Here is a 21,087-nt window from a genome sequence, read left to right as displayed (position 1 = left end):
ATGCATGGCTCAGTCTCAGTAGGAACATTTGCCTTTCCACATTGCAATAACACTATCATTGATGGCAGTGGTCTTAATGCTAATAATCGAAACCATGTTTCCGCAGTTACTTCACTGGGCGATCTCTGTGTTGTTACATCAGGATATTTGCCAATGGCTATTTTGAAATAAAAACTCAGAATCTAGACATGAGAATTTGAGGTTTCTTCAGCATTTTTAGCTTAGCAGAACAAATTATGCACTGTAAATGTGATCCACTATTTCCATGTAATGGATGTTCTGCACCTAATTTTCCCTTCAATTTGACTAATTGTAGCTTCAAATATTTCAGACTAAAACCATTTACGACATAGGTAACCTGAGATCTTTGAACGTGAAATCATCGGGTAATGAAAACTATACATAAAATTATCTGACAACTTCAAACAAAAAAAACATTGGTAAAGGTGGCAGAGAAAGAAGAGTCAGGTTGAAGTCTGAGGTGAGATTTCAAGCCAGAATCTCCCATCAACGATTCCAGTGATGTCAATGTAAAATATGGTTGCTGGCATGGGGACAAACACAGAATCTGCAAACATCTGTTCTTCTATAAATACAATTGCTCTGTCAACGTTTTAACGGGAAATAAATTAATCTGTTTGTTCACTCATTGGAATGAGGTAGATATTGCAAATTAATCCAGTCTCTAGAGACTCTCTCTTGGAATATATGTTGGATGATTTCAATACGACATAATGCAAAGATTAACTGCTTTAGGAAAACTTATTCTTTCTGAAAGCAGGATGCACGTGCCAGCGAATGGACGTATCTTTGCCATTTGCTATCCTATTCTCGCTGCTATTGGTGCCCCTGGTAAGAAACGGATTCTTTAAAATGTTCGTATGTTATACATATCGGATATTTTGTATCTTCCCTGTCCGGATCAGGATTTTGTTCTGATATTCATCACTGCCTGGACGTAAGAAAATTCGAATGATTATTACTGCAAACAAGTGTGTTGGATGATACTATACTATGCCATGAACAAATATGGCATGTTACTTTGAATTACCTTATGGGAAACCACAAGGTACTGCTTGATTGATAATGGTGCAACTTAACGGGAATGCTGTTTATTAGATAGCTAAAATCTTAGCAGGACTTATACACATAATGGTAAGGTCCTAAAGAGTGTTGCTGAATAAAGAGACCTTGGAGTGCAGGTTCGTAGCTCCTTGAAAGTGGAGTCGCACGTAGATAGGATAGTGAAGAAGGCGTTTGGTATGCTTTCCTTATTGCTCAGAGTATTGAGTACAGGAGTTGGGAGGTCATGTTGCGGCTGTACGGGACATTGTTTAGTCCTGTGTTGGAATATTGCGTGGAATTCTGGTCTCCTTCCTATCGGAAAGATGTTGTGTAACTTGCGTAAAAAGAACAGTGATGCTGGGAGAGAGAGAAAAAAACAGTCATTGGCAGAAATACTTTCCAGCTTGTTTCTTTCTGCAAAAGCTAATATGTGACATCACACCAAACTTGCAATTGGCTAATTAGTTTAAGTTAGAGACTTTAATTTAGCTGAAGAATACAGTTAAGACATTCAACCTTAAATTATTTCAGTTCCATTTAATAAAGTAATTAGAAATACCTGAGCAGATGATGTGTTGAAGGTGCAGGATATGAGAACTGCTGGACAGGAATGCCCTGCCAGTAGCAGTGGTGGATTCTCCCTCTTTATGGGCATTTAAACGGGCATTGGATAGGTATATGAAGGATAGTGGGCTGGTGTAGGTTAGGTGGGCTTGGGTCAGCGCAACATCGAGGGCCAAAGGGCCTGTGCTGCGCTGTAGTTTTCTATGTTCTGTGACACCAGTGCAGCGACAGTTAGATGAGAGTTGATGATCTGGAGTCTGAGCTGCAGGCACTGCAACACATCAGTGTTGGATGGATATGCTTGGATACAGCTTGTGCAGTCAATCACACTCAGAGACAGGAGGGTGTGACTGCGAATGAGGGAGCCACGAGAGGATGCAGAATTTAGCTTTACTGGAGCATCAGCTGTACCTTTATCTTGTAGGTAGAGGAATTTGCTCTCAGTATGAATGAGACTACAGATTCCGGGAGGATAAATGAAACACATTAGGAATCATGGTCAAGAGAGCCATTCAAATGAAGCACGAAGAGAAAGTCATAGTGATAAGGGGAGAGAGCAAATAGGATGGGCGATAGAAAGGGCTTACCACCCCAAAGACTGAAAGACTTGAAATCTGTTTCGTACAGCTGATGCCAAAAATCAAGACATCTCGTCTGGAAAGGAGAGGAATGTGGAGTGAGAGGAGTAGATTTTTTAATCAACACTTTCAGAGATCTTGTTGCACAGTGCAAGAGTAGTTGTGATTTAAACCCCAGTCTTACCTTCCTCATAAGTTGGGATGCTGCAACTCTGTCGGTATGTCCAGAGCTGTAAACTTGGTAAACAAAATGAATAACTTAGTTGAGAAGGATGTTCCTATAAATGATTGAGATCTTCAGAGACAAATCAGAAGATAAGAGGACAATGAGCTAACTTGGGAAACTTGAACGTTCATGTGCCTCGAAGATCTGAGAGCAATCACTTTTTTTCTGCATTATCAAAACATTAGGTGGTCAGGGATGAGAATGTTTTGAATGGCTTGAAAACCAAAGTAATGACTTAGCAAAGATACATAGAATCCAGGCTCCCAATAAAAAGAATAGACAGAAGAATTTCTGTCAAAATGACAGGATGCAAGACATATGCATTGTCAGCCAGAAATTGTGAGTTGATGTATGAAGAGGCTGGACAATTGCCTTTTTAAAGTCCTTTCTTTGTCTTTATTCTGATAAACATTAAAATAATGAATTTGTGACGTTTAATATTCACATACTCAGTGTGTGCTGTCGTACCTGGTCCAAAGTGGAAAGTAAACTCGGCAATGTTTCTCCCCAGAATAGCTTGGAAAAAACAAAATCCTTGAGGAACCAAAGAATGTGCTAATGTGTCAGTACAGTACTTAAGTCTTACAAAAAATTAAATTGAACATTCCTGCACTCACGATTGGGTAAGGAGTCTGTTGAAATAAAGACATTATCGAAGACAATTTGGAAAGTTACTGCACATCAGTGAACATATGTTTGACGAATACATGAGGTGTTCATGCATAAGATCCCGGGCAGTAAATGGCTGAGATGATTTAAGTTTGGTAACTAGCCACAGTAATTAATACAGTGAGTGGAGAACGGAGTGTATGCTGAGGACTGTGCAACGTCTCTTACCATGGGAAGTAATTGATCCAGCATTACATGTCAGATAATTATCAATAGCTTTGGAACTGATGATGTCTAGAGTTGAGAAACGTAGAAGGTTATAGTTAAAATTTGGTCGAAGATTAATACTAAAGTTTCACCGAAAAAATACACTTGTAGCAAACAATTCCTTTCTCATCTCTCACAGCAAATTTGTTGGCGATTGTCGTTCTAAAACGAGGTCGGTGTGGACTCTCCTGTTGCGTCACCTACTACTTGGTGGCAATAGCGGTGAGTGATTTCCTTGTCATCGTCAATGGGTGCATCCTGAACCGGATCGGCGGGATCTACTTTCGAGACACTGCCCTTGGCACCACGTTTGCATGCAGACTCAGCAGTTTTCTGATTTTTGCAGTCCGAGATGGCTCAGTTTGGTTGACGGTGGCCTTTACCTTCGACCGTTTCGTGGCCATCTGCCACCAGAGCATGAAGAACAGATATTGTACTCAGAAAACCGCCTCAGTAGTGATCGGAATCGTGTGTACCCTGAGCTGCATCAAGAGCACCCCTCTTTACTTCATTTTTAGGCCATTGTACAACCTGAACGGCGTGCCCTGGTTTTGCATTATTAAATCAATCTATTATAATTCGCCCTTCTGGCAAGTCTACGACTGGCTGCACCACATCTTAGTACCGTTTTTCCCTTTCCTTCTCATTCTGCTGCTCAATGTGCTGACTATAAGTAGCATATTAGCAGCCAACAGAGCGCGCAAGAGGATCCGGGGCGCCGAGAATCGTGCAGACCAGGAAGTGTCCAATCGCAAGAAGTCTATTGTACTACTCGTTGCGGTCTCTCTCAGCTTCCTTTTCCTGTGGGCAACCTATGTTGGACGTTTCTTGTACGTGCAGATTTCAGGTGATGGCTACTTTGGTGGCCTGGAATTCAATGACCCGCAATATATCCTTCAAGAGACGGCTATCATGCTCCAATTCCTCAGTTCCTGCAATAATATCTTGATCTACACTGTAGCCCAAAAACAATTCCGCCAAGAGCTGAAGAACATGCTAATCTTTCCATTCACCACCTTCAGAATTTGTATAAAATGGTGAAAAGACCAAGCAGTAGTTTCATATTTTCCTTTTTCTGCTGTCAGCAGTGTCTCAGCTGATAATACATTTTGACAAACCTGCAACAGGGCTTTCATTCAATTTGGTCCACTATAATTATGAAAAGCTAATTCTCCAGTTTCACCAGTTCTCTGTTATGTTGCCAACACTAAAGGATTGTGTAACTTCTGGAACTGCTGTATTTTTAAAAGAATGATGCTGTGCCATGCTCTCTGTCATCAGTCTGTATTCCAAGACCCCATTGCTATAGACTAATGTTCAATCTTTTCTGCATTTATTTCCCATTTTTCCTTCCTTACGCCTCTTCTTTTTCGCTCCCCTTTTTTGTTGTCTCAATACCATAATCTGGTCCAATCTCCCTTCTGCACTTTCACTCACTTTGATAGGACCCAAATGAAAATATTGTGATATTCATTCAAGTGCTGGAATGGCGTGCCCTCGTTCTGCATTGTCAAGTCTATCGATTGTGTTTCTCCTAACTGCTAAAACTATGGCTAGATGGGTCACACCTTATGACCCTTTCTCCAATTTCTCCTAATTATGCTGCTCAATGCCTTTTTGGTAAGAACTATCTTCAATGATATTATTGTCTTCAATAATACTGTAAACAGCATTATTGATGTTGCTCCATGTTCAACATCCTATTTCCTGTCGATTTGCAAACCGTTGTTGAATTCTTCAAGCTTCAGGAGTTTATTCCTCATTTTCTGCATTCTAACTCAATTTTAAAAATAAACACATTTCCTTGACACAATGACAGCAATATATTGATGATTTCCTTACAATAAATCCATATTTTAGTTGTAAAAGACGTTAGAACGGACTTACCAATTCAATAATTCCTGGTTGAATTGTGGCTTCTCCATCTGTGTGAATATATGGGATAGTATGACCATGGTACCCACCATATGCATTGTTACTGTAATGCATTTGACCACCCCAACCAAATGGCCCTGTACACTATTAATGATCGCAAATATATTAAGCTATACCTTAAACATTCGCAAAGACTGAGCATCACAGCTCTCTACAGGAGAAAACTCCAAAATTTCACAACCAAGGAAATTAAAATTAATTCTCCCATCTTGGACGTTAGTGGCAGACACCTCAATTTTAAATTGCGATGTGATTCCAGATTTCCATCTATGGGAACCCCACCTCTGCAACTTTCTGATGTAGCTGTTTAAGTACATTGTACATATCAACGTGATCACTTTTCATTCTGTTAAACTCTAGAGAACATGCACCCAGTTTGTCTGTGTTCAGAAGACAATCTCATCGTCCTGGGAACCAATCTGGGGTGCCTTTGTTGCACTCCTCTATGACAATAACATCTTGCATGAAGTTAAATTTAAAAATCTCATAACACCATTTTATACTCCAATAGGTTTGTTTGGAAGTGCTAGCTTTCTGGGCAAATTTCCTTCCTCAGGTACCTAGTCGGGCAGGATCATAAGACACGCAATTGAAAGCACGTGAAATTTTAAAAGTCTAGATTGCATTTAAGTCTCTCATCTTTTAGGGTGGGTTGCAGGTTTCGATTCATTACGATGTAATTCCCAGAACTTCTTCCACTGATAACTTAAGTTTTTGTTTAAAGTGACATCTCAGTTCAGACAATACATTTGAAGTGTAAGGTTAGAGTCCATCGTGTTCCAACCTTGAGTCAGAACGGTTCTATTTCCAAAGTAGGTATTTATAAAATGTCACATGGATTTACTGCCTGCATTGACTACCTGCTAATTGTGTGTTTTTGAGCAAAATGGAATGCATCTGCAAATATAATCCTGCAAATGCAGATTCATCACATAGACTTACATGTGTGCGTGCATACACGCGAAGGAGAGACAGAGGGAGAGAAGAGAGGGAGAGAGTATGAGTGTGAGTGTTTGCGTGCATGTGTGTGCTTGCTGGAGTGTGTTCGCGTGACCGAGTATAAACCTATGAGAGGGTGTGCATATAGGTGTGAGTGTAGGTTTTTCTATATATGAGCCTGAGTCTACGCGAATGATTGTGTATGTGTGTGTGTGCGCGCGTGCGCGTATGTGTATGTGTGTGTGTGTGAGAGAGACTGCATAGTGTAGTGGGGTCATCTGTGTGCAACATGAACACCAAGTTCATGAGATTAGGCAGCAGAAAAAATGCAGTCAGTACTCCACGTATTATCTATCCAAGGTCATAGAGTAATCGAGTCATCCAGCATGGAAACAGACCCTTCAGTACTAGTTCATGCCGACTAGTTTTCCCTAACTAAACTAATTCCATTTGCCTGCGTTTTCCCCTTCAGGTACATGTCCAAATACACATGAACTGGAATTCACCACTCTTATCCTCAAACTCTAAGGTTATAAGACTAACATTCTGTTATCCTATAAAGATCTTATTGCAGCTGCATTTTCACCTTCAGTGACTCATAGGCAAGGACATTATCACTATCCAAGCTCACGCCATTTAAGACGTAACTATGCATGCGTTTCTTCGGGCCAAACCTCACTTTTCTCCACATTGTTCTTCATCTCTATTAGGCAGTGAACAATTGACCCCAGGACAGTGTGAATTAAAAATAGATAAAGACGTAGAGAGTTACTACTAAAACACGCCTTAGAAATTATAGCACCAAGTGTGAAGGAAATAGACACATGATCAATATTACATAAATTGATGCCTGACCTAGTGTAGTAATAACTGCAACGGAGCTGATTGTAATCAAACAGCTTTCGTAAATAATGTAATATAAAGATAATATGGTCTTCCAGCATAGTAGCAGTTAGGTCCAGGCTGACTGTGATAGTAGCTCATCCACACACGAGCTGAATAGGAACAAAGACATGATTCCATAAAACGTCACAGAGGCAAGTCCTATGGTATCATGTAAACTGAAATATAGCCATGTCAAGTAATCACACGAGGCATGGCGACACGTTCAGCTATAACAGAGAGAGAAGTCAATTCAATACGTTCTCTGTAACACATACCGCTGAGACAAAGCCTGGGTAATATCAAGAACTATGAAGCAATGGAAACAGAAACAAAATTAACGGCAAAATTTGCAGAGAAATGAAGTGGCCTATTCCGATTTTTAAAAAAGATGTTGTTTACAGCAATAGAAACAAAGGTAACAGAAAGAACACCAAAGGTCCTCGGCATGAACTGATGTTCTATCATTTGATAAATAATGCAGTTTAATTGAAATAAAGACACGGGTTTGCTGAATACAAACCTCGAAAGTGTGAAGTATGACATAAATGGAAACGGGTCCAGTTCACACAGTCCATAACAAGTCTAGACTCAAACTTGGTGCCAGGGATAAATACAATAATAATGAATTGGCTTAACAAAAACACAGAACGTCTGATTTTCCAGAGACTAATGCAGTAATAACCAGGGTCTGGCTAATCATTAAATAAACAACTCTGTATAACGAAAAAGAAAGCGACAGGATAAAAACAATGTTAGTCAGGGTTTACGAGACATTAATTGCAAGGAAACTGTTATTTCCTGCCTATTAGGTGTCTGTATTAAACAGTTATTTGTCCACCTCACCTAACGGCATACAGAAGGATTTGATAGCGACACGTCCATATGGCGTATTTAAATATGGTATTGTGTCAGGAAAAAAAACTACACAATGAGGCCGTGCTACATCGAAATTACTAAAACTTCCACAGCACTCAAACTGAACAATCTGCAGCGATTACTAATGCAGTTCACTAACATCCTCTCAAATGCAACTGGGCATGAAGCCAGTGATATCCACGTCCAAAGAATGAATTAAAAGGATATGTGTTACCCAAATACCCATGGACTATCGGTGCCCCACTTCATTTTCGATCACTGTGACTGTGAGAGGTGCTTCATATGGAGGCGGAATCAATAATTTCTCAACAGAAACCAGGTTTTCGATGCCATCTGCGTTGGGAAGTGATTCAGGAACTTTTCATGAGAAAATTATTTTTTTGTGTTAGATCCGAAAGCACTGCGGATGCTGTAAATCAGAAACAAAAACAAATAATGCAGGAAAGACTCAGCAGGCCTGGCAGCCTCTGTGTAGAGAAATCAGTGTTAATGTTTCGGGTCTATTGACTCTTCCTCAGAACTCTGATTTTTCTCCACATATTCTGCCAGACCTGCTGATCTTTTCGAACAGTTTCTGTTTTTTTGTTTATTGTTTGTGTGTGTTGCTTCTTTCTGCCTGGAGCTGGACGTACCACTGAGCCGAGCCGCCTTTCTCCGATTAGGCATTGAGCCAACATCCAGCCAGCGTATTCCGGAAGATGCTAGAGTTCCTAGAACTGGGGGAAGAAGACGGGAAGTGGAACCTCCTGGTCTCCTAAACCAAGCTTACACTCTAAACGGGTTCTATTATTGATTCCACCCAATAACCTCACTGTTTATTTTCCGCGGTCTTTCAGTCACTAAGTGACACAAACCCCAGGAACAATGGACTGAAAGGAATGTCAGAGTCCCGTGATCACCAGCCGTTTACAACAGTCACAACTGATACTGTCCTTTCCAAAACAGATATTTCCTCAGGAAAATCCAGACAGATACAGAAGAGGAGCTGATCTCCAGCTGAATACAGTTGAGTAAAAAAAAAGACATACTCGCTGTGTATTCGAGATGTGAGAATTGAAGCACCGCCGTATAAGTATGAGGGTTCATTACTGCTGCAAAGTCAGCGTTGGCCCAATGCATCATACGTTCCAAGCTTCTCTCCAGATTTTCATAGCAGCAAATGAAAAGAGACAATTAATCTTAGTTTAAAAACTAAACAAACATGTCGTCATAGCTCATTCCGTTTGCATTGCAGTCTAATTTCTACTTTAATGATCTTGGTGTTAACATATCGAATTTTCAAAATGTTAAGCCTGCGTGCACATTCTTTTTTTTAATCTTGCAATTTGAGTCTGCGCTGAAATGTCGGGAATGTTGAATCCAGTCCCGAGTCCCGAACATGCATTGTGATCCAGAACATGAATTGTGATCCAGAACATGGAGACACAACCTTTGCAGTTTAATCATTATTTCCACATCTCACCAATGCCTTGGGTTTTATTCATGATTGGAAAGACTGCTCAATTTTGGGCAGGATGAGACCTAACCAAATGTCACATTAAATTTAAATATATTGCTTGCCATTCCGGACTGTGAAATATATTTATTAATTTCCGAAATCCGTGGACAATTTTCTGACATCTCCTTGTGACAATGGTCTCCATTTCCATGAAGTGTTCATGCCCAATCCACATTCCTGGATTACGTGTTAAGACCTCTGAGTCTCACAAATAACAGTTTAAACTAAAGAGGTTTATTAATATTGAATATTGTTAATTGATGTAAATCCTCGGGGGCCAGTATCTCGTACATGCGGCCATCAGAAAATGTATTGTTAGTTTTTGTATGACGGTGACGATAAGCTGTGCCCCGATGCCAGAAGCATTTTACTGTGGATGGACCCGGGACCATAGTGACTGTCATCCCAGGTCATTGATTCACTGTGTTACTGACTGCCTCAGGCAATGCTCACCAGCATTCTGTTTTTTTGTAATCTGGAGCACATAAGTCTTGTTGTGGGAGGTTAGGTGAGAATTTTGAGGTCCAGACGAATTATGACCCAGGCTGGTGGAAGAAATGGAGTAGAGTGGTGCTGGAAAAGCACAGCAGTTCAGGCAGCATCCGAGGAGCAGGAAAATCGACGTTTCGGGCAAAAGACCTTCATCAGGAATACAGGCAAAGTGCCTGAATGGCCTCGGACATGTTCCGCCTCCAAGACACTTCAACCCCAGGGCATCAATGTGGACTTCACCAGTTTCCTCATTTCCCCTTCCCCCACCTCACTCCAGTTCCAAACTTCCAGCTCAGCACTATCCCCATGACCTGTCCTACCGGCCTATTTTCTTTTCCACCTATCCACTCCACCCTCCTCTCTGACCTATCACCTTCATCCCCACCCTGACTCACCCATCGTACTCTATGCTACTCTCTTCCCACCCCCATCCTCCTCTCATTTATCTCTCCACCCTTCAGGTACTCTGCCTGTGTTCCTGTTGAATGGCTTTTGCCCGAAACGTCTATTTTCCTGCTCCGCGGATGATGCCTGAACTGCTGTACCTTTCCAGCACCACTCTACTCCAGAATCTGGTTTCCAGCATCTGCAGTCATTGATTTTACCTGGTGGAGGGAATGACAGAGGTAATCACAGTGACCTGTGTAAAGTTATCAATTTCTCTCTGGGAACTGGCGGGTGTCAGAAGACTGGACAACAGCAAATGTGGTTTCACTTTTCAGAAAGCATGGTGTGCATAAACCAGGAAATCATAGCACAGAAGCTTTCACATCAGTGGAAGGGAATTAGAGAATTAATCTCCACTTGAAGAAGCAAGGGTCGATTGGACATCACCAGCAGTGATGGAGGACATGTCGAACAAATTAATGGAATTTATTGAGGTGGTGATCGCTTGTGTGGCAAGGCTACTTGTGAGATACGTTGTTGGAATTTGTATGATCTTCTGAAAAGCCCACACAGGAGACTTATAGAGAATGTTAATAAAAATGGCATCCATGATACTGTGGCAATTTGGATTCAAAATTGGGTTAGTGGTAGGAGACTGGGGAAGTGTGTTTGTGTGACTGAAACTTGGTGTGCAGTGGTGTACCATAAACTTCAATGGTGGGTCCCTTATTGTTCATGACATACATTTAAACTGTACAGATGAATGGTTGGGGCGAATGTAATTTTTTTTTGGGTTACTGAAGAGGCAGTGTGGTTAATAGAGAGGAAGAACATCTTAGTTTCACTGGTCCATGCCGAACAAAATGTCTATCCACGCTAACCCCATTTCCTGGCACTTGATCTGAATCCTTCTAGTCCTTTCCAATCCATGTACTTGTCCAAATGCCTTTTAAATAATGTTAATGTATTGATCACAACCACTTCGCTGGGATCTCATTCTATATGCAAACACCCTCTGTGCAAAAACGTTGTCCCTTAGGTTCCTCTTTATTCTTTTCCCTCTACTCTTAAACCTCTAGTCCTCGATTCTAGTACATTCACCTTATCCATGCCTCTCAGAGCCCTCCAATCTATCCAAACAAAATTTTGGGTCCACTACGTGGATAACACCTTTGTCATCAAAAATTGGAACAAATTAGGGGAAACATACAACACCATCAACGATATCCTGACAGGCATAAAATTCACAAAAGAGGAGAAGAACGACAACAGACTCCCATTCCTCAACGTGACAGTTGGACATACAGTTAATGGAGAACTTCAAACAACGTCTACAGAAAAACAAACAGGAACGCAGACCAAATACTTAACTTCAGAAGCAATCATCCCAACATCCTCACACGGAATTTCATCAAGACATTATTTGAAGGAGCTACATCACACTGCAGCACCCAAGGACTGCAAACAGTAGAAGAATAAAACAACGTTTTCAAGGTAAATGGGTACCCAATAAATACAATCCGTCAATTCCTCAGAAACAAACTCAAACAGGTATATACAAAATCTATAGCCAAATTACCTTACATCAAAGACATACCCGAAATAACTTTCAGACTATTCAGACCATTTGCATCATGGTAGCCCACAAACCTACCAAGCATTTAAACAGCGACTAATGAACCAAAAGGGTCCATTAGATACTACCAGCAGAACTAACAGAATTTACAAGATACTATGCAAGAACTGTAAAAAGCACTGCATCGGACACATAAGCAGGACATTTGTCACCATGATACATGAACACCAAAAAACATCATCCACTATCACTAGTTTCCATTTATCCAGACAAAGAAAGACACCACGTTGACTGGGACAATACACAAATTCTGAGACAAGCCAAGCAAGACGCGCACGAGAATTCTTAGACATCTGGCATTCCAACCGGAACTCCATCAATAAACATATCTATTTAGAACCCAGCTACCTTAAAGAACCGGAAGTGACATCACCCACCTTAAGAAACCAAGACCAAAAAAAGAAGAGGTCGGACATACCACCAGCGCTTCACTGGAGGCTCTCATTGATGATGTTAGCTAGTCATGGTGACGAAATGTCTAAAAACAAACCTTTCAGCTCAGCGAGCTAACTTACATCCATATCTTATACACCTTTATAATGTCCGTCCATCAGTCTCCTACGGTCTAAATGCGTCCAGACCATTGAGTCCAGACAACATCCTTATAAATTTCTTCCGCACTCTTTCCAATTTAATAAAATCATTCACCAAAACTGCACACAATACTCCAAATGTGGCCTCACCAACGCTGTGTATAACTGTTGCATAACTTCCCAACTTCTATAATCAATGCCTTGATTAATGAAAGCCAGTGTTTCAAAGCGTTGCCTACCTGTGACTCCACTTTCATAGAACTGTGAACCTGAAATCCAAGACTATTCTGTTCCACTACACTCCTTAAGGCCCTACCATTCACCATTAAACTCTTACTTTGATTTGACTTTGAAAACGCAAGACCTCACACATCTATATTAAACCAGCCTAGCCTTATAACAGAAAACGTGCAAACCTGGAATCATACTGGTAAAGCTTTTTCGCCAATTTAATTTTATGTTTCCTATGGCAGGCCAGCCAACATTGTACAGACTGTTCTAAAATTGATCTCACCAGTGCCCTGTACAACATTAACATGCCGTCCCAATTCCTATACTCAATGTTCTTTGATAATCTCTCTGTTAAACGACTACTTTTGGTGTCCGCAAACTTACTCACCATGCATTTCACTTTCTCATCTAAATCATTCACATAAATGATGAACAAAAGCAGACCTAGAACCGATGCCTGATGAGCACCTGGGGTACTAATAGAGATGGCAGAGGAAATGGCAAATGCCCTTGTGGTAATTAAACAAAATTCAGTTGATTTTGTGGCTGTTTCAGAGAATGGAAAATAACAATGTTAGGCTCGTTAGCTTCACCTATCTAGGGGAGAAAACGATTGAATCCATCTTCAAAGAAGAAATAGGGAGGTGTCTGATAGAAGTTATCCCAGCGGGTAGGTGAAGCATGGATTCATGAAAGGCAGGTCCAATTTAACTAATTTATTGGAATTCGTTCAGATCACTACGAATGTGGGGGATGTAACATATCTGGACTTAGAGAAGGCATTCAACAAGGTGCTGAATAGAAGGCTCCTGCATAGAATAAAGTGCACGATGTTATGGGCACTGTATTAACATAGATAAAAGATTGATTAACTAATAGAAAGTGAACAGTTGGAATAAATGGGCGTTTACTGGTTGGCAACCAATGGCTAGTAGTATGTCTGAGACATTAATCTTGGAACTGCAATTGTTTACAATTACATAAATGACTTAGAGATAAGGACAAAGTGGAGTTTGTCAAAATTCACAGATGATACTAAAATGAGTGGTAGAGCAAAGTGTGAGAGGACAGTGGAAGTATGCAGAGGGATAGACATAGGTTAAGTGAGTGGGCAAGGGTCTGGCAGATACAGCACAACGTTGATGAACGTGAGGTCATCAAGTTTGGTAGGAATAACAACAAAATGGACTATTATTAAGTGGTTAAAGAGGGACATGGGTGCCATTGTGTATGAAGCACAGAAAAGTTGGTTTGCAGGTACAGCAGTTAATTAAGAAGGCAAACGTAATATTGCCCTTCATTGTTAGAAGGATGGAATTTAAAATAGGAACGTTATGTTGCAGCTGCATATGATGCTGATGAGGCAACATCTCATTGTGTACAGTTTTCTCCTCCTTGCATGAAAAAGGATTTCCTGGCGCTGGAGGTGGTTCAGAGGAGGTTGACTACGTTGATTCGGGAAATGAGAGGGTTGACTTATGAGGAGAGATTGAGTAGACTGAATCTGTATTCATTGGAATTTAGAAGAATAAGGGGGTGGTGGGATCTTGTAGAAACATATACAATTATGAAGGGATGAGACAGAAGCAACGAGATTGTTTCCAATGGCGGGTGAAATTAGAACTAAGAGGCGTAGCCCCATAATAAGGGGGAGCAGATTTAGGGCTGAATTCAGGAAGACCTAATTCACCCAAAGGGTTGTGAATCTGTGGAAACCTCTGCCCAGTGAAGTCGTTGCGGCTACCTTGTTTAATTTTTTTAAAACAGCGTTTGAGAGATTTTTGAACAGTAAAGGAATTAAGGGTTATGGTGAGTGGGCGAGTAAGTGGAACTTCGTCCATAAAAATGATCTTATTGAATGGTGAAGGAGGCTTGTGGGGTCAAATGGCCTACTCCTGCTCGTATTTCTCCTGCTCTTATATTGTTCTGTTCTAACAATCCTCCAATCCAAAAGGTAGTACTCAGGACGACTAAATAAAAACCAACAGAATTGCAGATGTTGTGTATCAGATACCAAAGTGAAACTGCTGGAAAAGCTCAGCAGGTTTAGCAGTATCTGTGGGGGTGGGGGGAGGTGGTGGCGGAAGCTCCCCCATCTATAGTTTCTTGGCATTTCTTTAAAGACCTCTTAAATAATGGCACCACATCAGATAGTCTCTGGTCTTCCGGCACTTCAACCATGATTGTCAATGATACAAATGTCTCAGCAAGGCGCCCAAAAAAACCTTTTCCAGTTTGTCACGAAGGTCCGAGAAACGCCTGATCAGGTCTTAGGGATTTATCTCCATTTTTCCACTTTAAGACTTCTGACACCTCCTCTCTGTGAGAGTACTTCTTTTCAAGACATTACTATTTATTTCCCAAGATCCTTAGCCTCCGTGTGCCTGTGTACAGTAAATACTGATGCAAAATATTAGTTTAGTGTCTCACTCATCTCCTGTGATTCCACTCATAGACGGCCACAATGATCATTAAGGGGCTGTATGCTCTCCCTAGTTACTCTTTTATGCTTAATATAATTATTTAATCTCTTTGGATTCTTCATTACTCTAATTACCAAAACTATTTTATGTCCTTTTTTACTGTACTGATTTCCTTTTTTGGTATATTCCTGCTGCCCTTACAACTTTCTTGGTATTCACTCCATCCCAGCTGTCTACATCTGATATCTGCCTCCTTCTTTTCCTTGAGTAGACTCTCAATTTCTTTCAACATCAGGCATTCTCTACACCTACCAGTCTTCATGCATGGCTCAGTCTCAGTAGGAACATTTGCCTTTCCACATTGCAAGAACACTATCGTTGATGGCAGTGGTCTTATTGCTAATAATCGAAACACTGTTAGTTCACTGGGTGATCTGTTTGTTTTGTTACATCAGGATATTTGCCAGTGGCTACTTTGAAATAAAAACTCAGAATCTAGACATGAGAATTTGAGGTTTCTTCAGCATTTTTAGCTGAGCAGAACAAATTATGCACTGTAAATGTGATCCACTATTTCCATGTAATGGATGCTCGGCATCTGATTTTCCCTCCAATTTGAATAATTGTGGTTTCAAATGTTTCAGACTGAAACTATTTACGACATAGGTAATGTGAAATCATCGGGTAATGAAAACAATAAATAAAATGATCTGACAACTTCAAACAAAAAAAACATTGGTAAAGGTGGCAGAGAAAGAAGAGTCAGGTTGAAGTCTGAGGTGAGATTTCAAGCCAGAATCTCCCATCAACGATTCCAGTGATGTCAATGTAAAATATGGTTGCTGGCATGGGGACAAACACAGAATCTGCAAACATCTGTTCTTCTATAAATGCAATTGCTCTGTCAAAGATTTAACGGGGAATATATTAATCTGTTTGTTCACTCACTTGGAATGAGGTAGATATTGCAAATTAATCCAGTCTCTGGAGACTCTCTCTTGGAATATATGTTGGATGATTTCAATACGACATAATGCAAAGATCAATTGCTTTAGGAAAACTTATTCTTTCTGAAAGCAGGATGCACGTGCCAGCGAATGGACGTATCTTTGCCATTTGCTATCCTATTCTCGCTGCTATTGGTGCCCCTGGTAAGAAACGGATTCTTTAAAATGTTCGTATGTTATAAATATCGGATATTTTGTATCTTCCCTGTCCGGAACAGGATTTTGTTCTGATATTCATCACTGCCTGGACGTAAGAAAATTCGAATAATTATTACGGTAAACAAGTGTGTTGGATGAAACTATACTATGCCATGAACAAATATGGCATGTTACTTTAAATTATCTTATGGGAAACCACAAGGTACTGCTTGATTGATAATGGTGCAACTTAACGGGAATGCTGTTTATTAGATAGCTAAAATCTTAGCAGGACTTATACACATAATGGTAAGGTTCTAAGGAGTGTTGCTGAACAAAGAGACCTTGGAGTGCAGGTTCATAGCTCCTTGAAAGTGGAGTCGCACGCAGACAGGATAGCGAAGAAGGCATTTGGTATGCTTTCCTTATTGGTCAGAGTATTGAGTATAGGAGTTGGAAGGTCATGTTGCGGCTGTACAGGACATTGTTTAGGCCACTGTTGGAATATTGCGTGGAATTCTGGTCTCCTTCCTATCGGAAAGATGTTGTGTAACTTGCGTGTAACTGGGAGAGAAAAAAGAAACAATCATTGGCAGAAAGACTTTCCAGCTTGTTTCTTTCTGAAAGAGCTAATATGTGACATCACACCAAACTTGCAATTGGCTAATTAGTTTAAATCAGAGACTTTAATTTAACTGAAGAATACAGTTAAGACATTCAACCTTAAATTATTTCAATTCCATTTAATAAAGTAATTAGAAATACCTGAGCAGGTGATGTGTTGAAGGTGCAGGATATGAGAACTGCTGGACAGGAATGCCCTGCCAGTAGCAGTGGTGGATTCTCCCTCTTTATGGGCATTTAAACGGGCATTGGATAGGCATATGGAGGATAGTGGGCTGGTGTAGGTTAGGTGGCTTGGGTCGGCGCAATATCAAGGGCCAAAGGGCCTGTGCTGCGCTGTAATTTTCCATGTTCTATGACACCATGCAACGACAGTTAGATGAGAGTTGATGATCTGGAGTCTGAGCTGCAGGCACTGCAACACATCAGTGTTGGATGGATATGCTTGGATACAGCTTATGCAGTCAATCACACTCAGAGACAGGAGGGTGTGACTGCGAATGAGGGAGCCACGAGAGGATGCAGAATTTAGCTTTGCTGGAGCATCAGCTGTACATTTATCTTGTAGGTAGAGGAATTTGCTCTCAGTATGAATGAGACTACAGATTCCGGGAGGACAAATGAAACACATTAGGAATCATGGTCAGGAGCGCCATTCAAATGAAGCACGAAGAGAATGTCATAGTGTTAAGGGGAGAGAGCAAATAGGGAGGGAGATAGAAAGGGTTTACCACCCCAAAGACTGAAAGACTTGAAATCTGTTTCGTACAGCTGATGCCAAAAATCAAGACGTCTCTTCTGGGAAGGAGAGGAATGTGGAGTGAGAGGAGTAGTTTTTTTAATCAACACTTTCAGAGATCTTGTTGCACAGTGCTAGAGTAGTTGTGATTTAAACTCCAGTTGTGATTTAAACCCCAGTCTTACCTTCCTCATAAGTTGGGATGCTGCAACTCTGTCGATACGTCCAGAGTTGTAAATTTGGTAAACAAAATGAATAACTTAGTTGAGAAGGATGTTCCTATAAATGATTGAGATCTTCAGAGACAAATCAGAAGATAAGAGGACAATGAGCTAACTTGGGAAACTTGAACGTTCATGTACCTCGAAGATCTGAGAGCAATCACTTTTTTTCTGCATTATCAAAACATTAGGTGGTCAGGGATGAGAATGATTATATGTTTCGAATGGCTTGAAAACCAAAGTAATGGCTCAGCATTGATATATAGAATCCAGGCACCCAATAAAAAGAATAGACAGAAGAATTTCTGTCAAAATGACAGGATGCAAGATATATGTATTGTCAGCCAGAAATTGTGAGTTGATGTATGAAGAGGCTGGACAATTGCCTTTTTAAAGTCCCTTCTTTGTCTTTATTCTGATAAACATTAAAATAATGAATTTGTGGGATTTAATATTCACATACTCAGTGTGTGCTGTCGTACCTGGTCCAAAGTGGAAAGTAAACTCGGCAATATTTCTCCCCAGAATAACTTGGAAAAAACAAAATCCTTGAGGAACCAAAGAATGTGCTAATGTGTCAGTACAGTACTTAAATCTTACAAAAAATTAAATTGAACATTCCTGCACTCACGATTGGGTAAGGAGTCTGTTGAAATAAAGACATTATCGAAGACAATTTGGAAAGTTACTGCACATCAGTGAACATATGTTTGACGAATACATGAGGTGTTCATGCATAAGATCACGGGCAGTAAATGGCTGAGATGATTTAAGTTTGGTAACTAGCCACAGTAATTAAGACAGTGAGCGGAGAACGGGATGTATGCTGCGGATTGATTGCAACGTCTCTTACCATGGGAAGTAATTGATCCAGCATTATATGTCAGATAATTATCAATAGCTTTGGAACTGATGATGTCTAGAGTTGAGAAACGTAGAAGGTTATAGTTAAAATTTGGTCGAAGATTAATACTAAAGTTTCACCGAAAAAATACACTTGTAGCAAACAATTCCTTTCTCATCTCTCACAGCAAATTTGTTGGCGATTGTCGTTCTAAAACGAGGTCGGTGTGGACTCTCCTGTTGCGTCACCTACTACTTGGTGGCAATAGCGGTGAGTGATTTCCTTGTCATCGTCAATGGGTGCATCCTGAACCGGATCGGCGGGATCTACTTTCGAGACACTGCCCTTGGCACCACGTTTGCATGCAGACTCAGCAGTTTTCTGATTTTTGCAGTCCGAGATGGCTCAGTTTGGTTGACGGTGGCCTTTACCTTCGACCGTTTCGTGGCCATCTGCCACCAGAGCATGAAGAACAGATATTGTACTCAGAAAACCGCCTCAGTAGTGATCGGAATCGTGTGTACCCTGAGCTGCATCAAGAACACCCCTTTTTACTTCATTTTTAGGCCATTGTACAACCTGAACGGCGTGCCCTGGTTTTGCATTATTAAATCAATCTATTATAATTCGCCCTTCTGGCAAGCCTACGACTGGCTGCACCACATCTTAGTACCGTTTTTCCCTTTCCTTCTCATTCTGCTGCTCAATGTGCTGACTATAAGTAGCATATTAGCAGCCAACAGAGCACGCGAGAGGATCCGGGGCGCCGAGAATCGTGCAGACCAGGAAGTGTCCAATCGCAAGAAGTCTATAGTACTACTCGTTGCGGTCTCTCTCAGCTTCCTTTTCCTGTGGGCCACGTATGTTGGACGTTTCTTGTACGTGCAGATTTCAGGTGATGGCTACTTTGGTGGCTTGGAATTCAATGACCCGCAATATATCCTTCAAGAGACGGCTATCATGCTCCAATTCCTCAGTTCCTGCAATAATATCTTGATCTACACTGTAGCCCAAAAACAGTTCCGCCAAGAGCTGAAGAACGTGCTGATCTTTCCATTCACCACCTTCAGAATTTGTATAAAATGGTAAAAAGACCAAGCTGTCGTCTCATATTTTCCTTTTTCTGCTATCAGCAGTGTTTCAGCTGATAACACATTTTGACAAACCTGCATCAGGGTTTTCATTCAATTTGGTCCACTATAGATATGAAAAGCTCATTCTCCAGTTTCGCCAGTTCTCTGTGCACTTTGGTGGATTAACAAGACAGGAGAGTATAACTTCAGGAATAAAAGGATGACTAGGGTAGGTATCGGCCCTGTCAAGGATAGTAGTGGGAAGTTGTGCGTGGAGGCGGAGGAGATTGGAGAGACACTAAATCAATACTTTTCGTCAGTATTCACTCAGGAACAGGACACTGTTGCTGATGTGAATATTGAGTCACAAGTGATTAGAATGGATGGCCTTGAGGTATATAGGGAAGAGGTCTGGGGAATGCTGGAAAGGATGAAAATAGATAAGTACCCTGGGCCTGATGGCATTTATCCTAGGATCCTCTGGGAAGCTAGGGAGGAGATAGCGGAGCCATTGGCCTTGATTTTTATATCGTCATTTTCTACGGGAATAGTGCCAGAAGACTGGAGGATAGCGAATATGGTCCCCTTGTTCAAGAAGGGGAGTAGGGATAGCCCTAGTAACTATAGGCTAGTGAGTCTCACTTCTGTTGTGGGCAAAGTCTTAGAGAGAATTGTAAGGGATAGGATTAATGAACATCTGGATAGGAATAATGTGATCAAGGATAGTCAGCGTGGTTTTGTGAAGGGCAGGTCGTGCCTCACAAACCTTGTTGAGTTCTTTGAGAAGGTGACCAAGGAAGTGGACGAGGGTAAAGCAGTAGATGTGGTGTATATGGATTTTAGCAAGGCGTTCGATAAGGTACCCCATGGCAGGCTAATGCAAAAACTACGGAGGTATGGCATTGAGGGTACATTAGAGGTTTGGATTAGGAATTGGCTGGCTGGAAGGAGACAGAGGGTAGTAATTGATGGAATAGGTTCATCTTGGAGTGCAGTTACTAGCGGTGTTCCACAAGGATCTGCTTTGGGACCATTGCTGTTTGTCATTTTTATAAATGACCTAGAGGAGGGGCTTGAAGGCTGGGTGAGCAAGTTTACGGATGACACGAAAGTCAGTGGAGTTGTGGACAGCGAAGAAGGATGTGGCAGGTTACAGCGGGATATAGAATAGTTGCAGAGCTGGGCAGAAAGGTGGCAAATGGAGTTCAAAGTAGCTAAGTGTGAAGTCATTCACTTTGGTAGTAGTAACAAGAAGATGGATTACTGGGCTAATGGTAGGCTACTTGGTAGTGTGGAT

General features: G+C 41.0%; 2 protein-coding genes across 2 annotated transcripts; both read left to right on the top strand.

Annotated features, from left to right (window-relative positions):
* Positions 1 to 782: 782 nt before the first annotated feature.
* On the top strand, positions 783 to 4,350 carry LOC132836215 (probable G-protein coupled receptor 139). The gene is made up of 2 exons (XM_060855544.1): positions 783 to 852; positions 3,449 to 4,350. The coding sequence occupies exons 1-2, from the start codon at positions 783 to 785 to the stop codon at positions 4,348 to 4,350; spliced, it is 972 nt and encodes a 323-aa protein (XP_060711527.1).
* An 11,875-nt stretch (positions 4,351 to 16,225) lies between these two features.
* Positions 16,226 to 19,806, top strand: LOC132836214 (probable G-protein coupled receptor 142). The gene is made up of 2 exons (XM_060855543.1): positions 16,226 to 16,295; positions 18,905 to 19,806. Exons 1-2 carry the CDS (start codon positions 16,226 to 16,228, stop codon positions 19,804 to 19,806), a joined length of 972 nt encoding a protein of 323 aa, XP_060711526.1.
* The last annotated feature ends 1,281 nt before the right edge of the window (positions 19,807 to 21,087 follow it).

The sequence above is a fragment of the Hemiscyllium ocellatum genome, chromosome 46, assembly GCF_020745735.1.
Source record: "Hemiscyllium ocellatum isolate sHemOce1 chromosome 46, sHemOce1.pat.X.cur, whole genome shotgun sequence".
Taxonomy (NCBI): Eukaryota; Metazoa; Chordata; class Chondrichthyes; order Orectolobiformes; family Hemiscylliidae; genus Hemiscyllium; species Hemiscyllium ocellatum.
Note: the sequence above shows the minus strand (reverse complement) of the source record. Positions and strands in the feature narration are given on the sequence as shown.

Coding starts and splice junctions, on each gene's coding strand:
- LOC132836214 (XM_060855543.1), top strand. CDS start 16,226: ATGCACGTGCCAGCGAATGGACGTATCTTTGCCATTTGCTATCCTATT. Junction 16,296..18,904: donor CGCTGCTATTGGTGCCCCTG/GTAAGAAACGGA, acceptor CATCTCTCACAG/CAAATTTGTTGGCGATTGTC.
- LOC132836215 (XM_060855544.1), top strand. CDS start 783: ATGCACGTGCCAGCGAATGGACGTATCTTTGCCATTTGCTATCCTATT. Junction 853..3,448: donor CGCTGCTATTGGTGCCCCTG/GTAAGAAACGGA, acceptor CATCTCTCACAG/CAAATTTGTTGGCGATTGTC.